This window comes from Aotus nancymaae, unplaced genomic scaffold, assembly GCF_030222135.1.
Source record: "Aotus nancymaae isolate 86718 unplaced genomic scaffold, 86718_ANA_hifiasm-v0.15.2.pri h1tg000010l, whole genome shotgun sequence".
Lineage (NCBI taxonomy): Eukaryota > Metazoa > Chordata > Mammalia > Primates > Aotidae > Aotus > Aotus nancymaae.
This window is the reverse complement of record NW_026988421.1, coordinates 33170959-33178770: the sequence shown is the minus strand read 5'-3', so window position 1 is coordinate 33178770 and position 7812 is coordinate 33170959. Positions and strand designations below refer to the sequence as shown.

General features: G+C 53.6%; 1 protein-coding gene across 2 annotated transcripts in view; it reads right to left on the bottom strand.

Moving 5' to 3' along the window:
- Positions 1 to 1195: 1195 nt before the first annotated feature.
- RRP12 (ribosomal RNA processing 12 homolog) overlaps positions 1196 to 7812 on the bottom strand; it is a 44890-nt gene continuing 38273 nt past the window's right edge. For both annotated transcript variants that reach the window (XM_012439587.2, XM_012439588.2), the window contains 4 exons: positions 5047 to 5119; positions 3557 to 3624; positions 3171 to 3253; positions 1196 to 1659 (listed from right to left, as the gene is read on the bottom strand). In XM_012439587.2, the coding sequence (XP_012295010.1) occupies positions 1557 to 1659; positions 3171 to 3253; positions 3557 to 3624; positions 5047 to 5119 (327 nt within the window). In that variant the 3' untranslated portion in view covers positions 1196 to 1556. The remainder of the gene's footprint in view (positions 1660 to 3170; positions 3254 to 3556; positions 3625 to 5046; positions 5120 to 7812) is intronic.

Here is a 7812-nt window from a genome sequence, read left to right as displayed (position 1 = left end):
GACCTTGTGATCCACCTGCCTCGGCCTCCCAAAGTGCTGGGATAACAGGCGTGAGCCACGGCACCCGGCCGCTTCATGCTTTTTTTTAAAAAAAAAAACCAATACTGGGCAATTGGCTCATACCCGTATCTACTTTATACGAAGCTTCCCAGTGCATGTGGTCACATTTCCTGAGAAACAGGAAAGGACCGGGCTTGGCTAACTTTGACCCACCTTGTGTTCAGAAGTGTAACAATGGGGAGTATGGTTAGATCCCCTCTGCAGATCTCTCATAGCCATTCCTAACCACCTTTCTTGCTTGCTCTCCAATTCTAATTTCTATGAACAAGGCATGTAAACAGTGCCACCTCTGGGCCAAGCGCAGTTTCTCTCAGCTTTTCCTAGCCCCAAATCATCGGGAGGAAATGCCCTAATTTGGGGGGCGCTGGATCCAGTTAAGCTTGGGTCCCTTAGAGAATGAGAGTATCCTGAGACAGGCTGCCAGGAGGTGCACAGGGCCTCTGGGACCAGTATCAGAGCCAAGTGCCTTAAACTAGAATGGAAACAAGGAATATGTGAGTGCGCGCTGGCCTCACATGGGGGAATCTGAGATGGGAAGAATGTACCAGCCAGGTGCTAGGGGACAAAGCACACTCCTCATACTGGGGTGTGGGAACAGTGCTGGGGTTCTTTGCTTCTGGCTGCCTGTGGGAATGCACACACAAGAGGGGACCTGGGCTGACAGGACAGTGACCTCAGGACCTCTGTGCCATGCCCTTCTCTGCTGCAGACCAACAAAGCTGAACCAGTGGGAATCAGGTCGTATAAACAGATCCAATTGTCTGGGATAAAAAATAATAATTGGAAAACAGGGAGGTGAATGAAGCAGGCTACGCTGGGCACATGGAGGGCTCAGCAAACACTGTCGAACCAGTGAGCAAAGAAGCTGGAGAGACTTGTGCCCAGGGGCAGCCAGGGCAGACCCTGGTGCTGAACTGCAGTTCTGGACACCAGCCCTGGGGCATTCGCTGCCCCTCCTGACACAGGTGGGTGTGCTCCCAGGCAAGTTCCAAAGCCTGTCCTATGGGCAAAGCATCATGTTATGCCTTGGGCTGGATGTAAGGAGTTAGGAAGAGGGTAGGCCACTGTTGCCAACAACTGGACACCGTTCTTACTCATGGAGGGGGCAGATTATGAAACAGTTTCTAGAAAAAAATGCAGGATGAGACACATTTATTCTATATTGTGTCACAATAAATCTCACACACCCAGACCACAGCCAGGGTGCTATGTGGCTACAAGCAGCTGGTAGAAACGCAGATCATTTGCTCTGGTGCTCATGGCCACTCTGGGCAGAAAGCAAAGGTGCCTCACTGCACCTATTCAGAGGCAGTGAGGCCACATTCCCACCTCCAGGCACCAGGGATGTCTCTGAAGGGTGATTCCCATTTGGAGTTTCTAAATCCAGGACTTCTCTCTGAGAGCCAAGCCCTACTTCCAAGTCATCCTGAGTCCAGGCTCTGCCAGAGTCTTGAGCACCTGGAGCTGGTGGCAAGGCAGCCCAGGGGCCCTGGGCCTCAGGGCTGAAGATCCTTTCTGCGGTTTTTGTGTCCCACCTGGGAACCTCGCCGGGCAGCTTTCACCAGGCCTTTGAACTGTCCCTGCAGCTTCATCTTCTTCCTGCAGGGCCAGGGAACAGAAGTTTCACATCTGGCTGAGAATAGGAGGCCCCTCCTGAGGCCAAATGATGGCTCACCCCCCGCACCAGCAGGGATGAGAAGGGGGCTGCCAGGTGGTGGGCAGCACATGAATGGGGCAGACCACGTGTGGTTCCAGCTTCCACGCGGCCCCCCTTCCACACAGCTCATGTCCTGACCTGGCCGTTCCACTTTGGCACAATTATCCCCCTGGAAACAGGCCTCCCTCCCATTCTTCCTCTAATGTGTATGTCCAGAGAAAGCCAAAGCTCCCTCTGCCCATCCTTTCATTGAAAGGTAACTTACAATCTGCAGAAGCTAGAACTTTAGAATGCCATTTCCCTAGTAATATTAGTTTTCAAAGCAGTCTTACACATAACCCAATTTAAGGGCCAAAGTCGGAAACAACTCTAATTTCCTACCAATGAAGGGATTAGAAAAGCAAAATTATACAAAGCTATAAAAATGATGGCTATGTAGAGTACGTATATACCAAAAAACGTCTGTATGACATCACATCATGTTTAAAGAAGCAGTTTGGGGCCGGGAGTGGTGGCTCACGCCTGTAATCCCAGCACTTTGGGAGGCCAAGGCAGGCAGATCACGAGGTCAAGAGATCAAGACCATCCTGGCCAACATGGTGAAACGCTGCCTCTACTAAAAATACAAAAATTAGCTGAGTGTGGTGGGGCGCTCCTGTAGTCCCAGCTACTCGGGAGGCTAAGGCAGGAGAATCGCTTGAACCAGGAGGCAGAGATTGCAGTGAGCCAAGATCTCGCCACTGCACTCCAGCCTGGGCGACAGAGTGAGACTCCATCTCAAAATAAAAATAATAATAAAATAAATAAGCAGTTCAAATCAGTAATACAGGTAGGTACCAACTATATGACATAGGTGCATGTTAAAAAAAAGCTGGAGGCCGGGCGCGGTGGCTCATGCCTGTAATCCCAGCACTTTGGGAGGCCGAGGCGGGTGGATCACGAGGTCAAGAGATCGAGACCATCTGGTCAACATGGTGAAACCCCGTCTCTACTAAAAATACAAAAAAATTAGCTGGGCATGGTGGCGCGTGCCTGTAATCCCAGCTACTCAGGAGGCTGAGGCAGGCGAATTGCCTGAACCCAGGAGGCAGAGGTTGCGGTGAGCCAAGATCGCGCCATTGCACTCTAGCCTGGGTAACAAGAGCGAAACTCTGTCTCAAAAAAAAAAAAAAAAAAAAAAAAAAAAAAAAAAGCTGGAAGATAGGAGGCTGAGGCAGGAGAATTGCCTGAACCCAGGAGGCGGAGGTTGCGGTGAGCCGAGATCGCGCCATTGCACTCCAGCCTGGGTATCAAGAGCGAAACTCCGTCTCAAAAAAAAAAAAAAAAAAAAAAAAGCTGGAAGAGACTCATATTGAGTTGAGAGTTTAATGAGAATAAGGCCTTCCCTTCTTTAGAGCACTCTGCTGCCTCCTCCCCACCCATTTTCCAGCCCCAGCCTGGCACAGCACCATACCTATGGTTGAGCTTGGTTCTGTTGAGGGGGATGTAGGCATAGGGATCTGGCCGGCCTTTCCTCTTCACATCACCTTTTGCTTTCTGTTCGTCCAGAAAAACAGAGTCAGCTAGGAGGGTGGGGTCCCCCTTCTGTCCCTGCCCTAGACTTGACAGACCCCATAACCTCCCTTCATCCTCTGCTTTAGGTGGTGCCAAAGAGCTCCTGTATCCCTGGAAGGCCGTTTCAGATGCCAACAAGGCCCTGGTACACCCCTCCTTCTTCCCTGGCCTTAGTCAAGTTCTGTGAAGGTGCCTCTCAGGACAGTGTTGGGCACAGCTCCTTCTTGCCCCTCCCTGGCACCTGTCCAATGCCAGGAGACCCCATGCCCTGCATGCAGCTCTTACCTTGGCCTTGTATTCGGCCCCAGGCATAGCCTTCTTGGCCACAGGGCGATGAATGCCAGAGCCTCCAGCTATAGGGAGAACACAGAGACCACAAGTCAGGTAAAGCCAGGGCAGCCTCCTCCTGGAAGGTGATGGGCACCCTCTATCAGAGAGCTGCCAGATAGCAGATGAGTGAAGGCCAGGAACTTGGCTCTATCAAACCAGGATAAAGACCTTCCTCGAGAAGAGACTGGCTGGTGATTTGACAGATCACTGGGCTCCTCAGACTGACCTAGAATCCTTACAGCTTCCCAGAGACCTCTGGGAACACATGTATTCTCCACTAACACACTAACATAAAATAACCCATATTCTCCAAAGTCAGACAGAATTCAACCAGCCAGCCAGGTTCTACTCCCAGCTCTGCCACTTACAACTCCAACCTCAGGCAAGCCTCTCAACCTCAACACTGAGATAGAAGGACAGCTATTTATCCCATTGTACAGATGTGAACACTGTGGCTCAGTGAGATCAGGATCCGTGTCCAAAGTTAGCTGTCTTCTCCAGCCTGGACTAACACTCAACAAAGTCGTGGATGGAATCCTACAGTGCCAGCTCAGGAGGACTCTCTGAGATGACCAACATGAATCATCCCCATTCCCCATTTTTTTGCAGATGAGAAACTAGAAGCTCAGAGAGACAGTGTGTAACCAGGCCAAGGTCACACAGCTAAGCAGAGGCTGGGCCAGCGCCCTGACCCCAGGCCCCTGCCTCACTGACTGGCAGGTACTACTGTCCCTGCACCACTCCATCCCAGGGCAGAGTAGGTGAGCTGGCCCTGGCTCGGGGGTGCCCAGAGGAAGAGCTGTGAGGTTGTGCAGCTGCGTTATGCTCTAGGGCTCTGAGGACACACCAGCTACTGGAATCAGAGGCTTCCCACAGGAGCCTCTGAACCTCCAGATGCAAAGTGAGGCCCTGCTGCAAGGGCTTGGGCTTGGGGCAGGGGTCCCGCACAGCTGCCCTTCGAAGAAGGAAGCAGAGGTGAAGCCACCTTGGCACTTCTAGCAGCTGCTCTAGGAGAGCAACAGCTGGTGGGCCCAGAGACAGATATAGAGGGAAAACCTCTGACCAGGCCCAATACCAACCCTCCCAGTTCCCAGCCCCAGCATTGGCCAAGTGGCTTCCCCAAACCCAGCCTGACTCAGGGCTGGTGCTCAAAAAAGGGGCAGGCACAAGCCTCCTGGGAAGCCTGGGAGGGCGGGGTGGAGCTGCGGCTCAGGGTTCTTCAGAAGGCTGGGGTTCCATGCGTATATCTCCTATCCCCAGGCTCTCCTGCCCTCCCAGGGCCCAGGCCTGTCTTGGGTGTCACATTAGCCAAACTCTTGTTGGCGCCAAGTGAGTGCAACCAGGCTGTGCACCCTCATGGCCCTGCCACCCCTGCCTGTGACTCCCACTCCCAGTGCAGGCGACAGCGATCTATGTGTCCCAGGACAGCTGAGTGGAAGCCTCACCTTGGTACTGAGGGGGCATCTCCAGCTCCTCCTCCTCAGCCTCTTTCTGGTGCTTGAGCTTCTGGTGCTTTTTCTATAGAGAAGGAATACGTAGGGAGTGAGTAAACCAGGGGATGTGCCTGCTCTCAGGAATGCCAACAGCAACAGCAGAGTATCTTGCATCAAGCAGGAGAGGCTCTGCCAAGCACCCCACCTCCCACTTACAGACATGGAAACTAAGGCCCAGAGAGGGCAAGGAACTGTCCAAGATCACACAGCCAGGTGGCACAGGAGAGAGGCTCCGGCCACATCCTGTCTGCTGGGCTGGTGGCAGCTGCTCCTGCTCTGCCTTTCCACTCCTGGCCCCACCCCAGCCTGCACTGCCCACAGGGCTTCTGACATCAGCTTACCCAGCCTTCCTAATGGGGAAAATGAGGTCCCTGGCCTCTTCAGAGACAACAGCTTTACCAGTTCTTTGCCTCACACAAACCCCACCCCATTCTCCGCATTAATCAATCAGTCACTCACTGATCCCCTACTATGTGCCAGGCCCTGGGGACACAGGGCACAGGATCTAGTTCCTGTGTCCCAGGGGCTCTCAGGTAGGTGGGAGACCCCTGCTTAAGCCAGTCATCACTGATCCTCAACAATGCTACCAATCCAGCAGTTATGAACATAGACAAACACATCAACTTGTCAATTATATTAAACAGGAAGTGACAGAACACCTACTGTGTGCCCGGTGCTGTGTTAGGCAGTCCAAGGGAAGGAGCCTGACAGCAGCCCCAGCCCACCAGATGTGAGCCTAGTAACCAACTATCAGGCCAGGCAGAGGCATGCTGTGCAGGGAGGGGAGGCAAACAGAGGCAGCCCCAGCAGGAAGGGCTGGTCCCTGTGCTGTGGTCTGTGCCACTGTGCCCCAGAAGCCTCTTGAAACTGCAGATCCCAGGGCTCCAGCTATACAGGGGACCCAGAGGCAGGCTCAGAGGCCAACCAGGGGAAAGGTGTGCCGGGGAAAGGTGTGCCAGGGAAAGGGATCAGCCTGGGCAGAGGAAACAGCCTGCAGCACACACAGGGTGTGCCTAGGGGACGGGGACACCAGGTCCACTGGCCGAAGCCCAGCAGAGTGGGCCCCTAGGGGAGAAACAGGAACTGGGAGGGAGCAGACTCTGGATGCACTCTGGGAGATGATGGCTGAGCTGGCTCTTGGTTCAGCTGGTGCCTGGCCAACAGGCCAGCCTATTGGCCTTCAATGGAGGCAGCTGCTTGTACCCCAGCACTTCATGATCCCACAGTGGTTGGCAGAAGAGTTAGAACTCAGTCGGGCGAGGTGGCCCATGCCTGTATTCTCAGCACTTTGGGAGGCCGAGGCAGGCGGATCACCTGAGGTCAGGAGTTCAAGACCAGCCTGGCCAACATGGTGAAACCCTGTCTTTAAAATAATAATAATAATAGTAATAATAAATAAAAAAGAAGAGTTAGAACTCAGTAAGTGCCATGCAAGAAAGCCTCTAGGGCTTTGTTACCAAAGTAACAAAGTGGCAGTAACAGGAATGGAGTGCAACCACCCTGAGGCCCTCTCAGTGCCTGGAGACAAGGCATCCGCCCAGTCCCGCTCTGCCTGGGGCAGTGGGGGACATCCCTGGAAGGCTGTGGTCAGTTGTCCCTGACCAGGAAGAGGAGTAGGCTACCGGGGATGTGCAAAGTCACATGTGAAGTTTCGCTCAAGGAACCCAGGAAGCTTTGACTGGAAAAAGATTTCCAGGAAAAGTGAATAATCTAGTCATCACGGCTGACTTGGCATCACTAAGTGGCAAGCACTGTCCACAGAAACCAGGACTTGAGCCCAGGCAGCCTGGGCCCAGAGACCCACGTGTGGCAGACAGCTGCTGTCACCTGCAAAGGGAGACTAGATGGGCCGAGGGTGGCCTCTGGTGGCCTCTCGGAGGGGCCCATGTCAGGCCAAGCAGAGGAAGGACTCCCAGTAGGTGGAGCTGTCCCGCAGGACCGGTTGCCTGGGGGCAGAGACGGGTGGGAGGGTTTTTAGCAGAAGCCCCATCGCTTTTCCTCAAGGGCATCCCAGAGGGGCTTCCTGCATCAGAGGCCACTCAGGTCCTCAGCTACCCTCTGACCCAGGACTCCTCTGGATTTTTCTCAGTTCTTCAAACAGAATTCTGCGCTGTGACAGTGCTCATAACAAAGCTCTTCCTCGAGTCATGGTGGGCAGACGGACACTTGGCAAGGCATACGGGCAGACATTCACAAATACGCCAATGAGAACGGGAATGTGGGGTAAGTCTGTGACTCACCAGGCACTATGCTAATGCACCTCACATGGCCAATCTTACCAAACTGTCCCAGTGACTCCACCAGGTGGTCTATTTATAACCCCACTTTACAGATCAGGAACTGAGGCTTTAAAAGGTTAGGCTGAAACCAAAACGGGACCCCAGAGCCTGCCGCTTCCCCACCAATACCACTATACCCCTGACCTGGGTACCTGTCACCTACGGGTGGGGCCCAGGAAGGCTGGATGGACTGGGGCACAGTCTGGAAGGACAGAGAAGGAAGAAACTGCTTCAGATTGCCTCCAGAAATGTTCCACTGAGCTTGAGACTGACAGGTGTTGGGTGATGGGTTGGGCCCACTTCACTCTTGCTGCTTCAGGTGGGCCAGCTGAGAGGCTGTTTCCATCCTGGGAGGCAGCACTGCCAGGTCAGAAGGGGTACTGATGGCAAAGAGGTTGAATTCCTGGGCTTAGGAGACTGGAAAACCAGGGTTCAAATT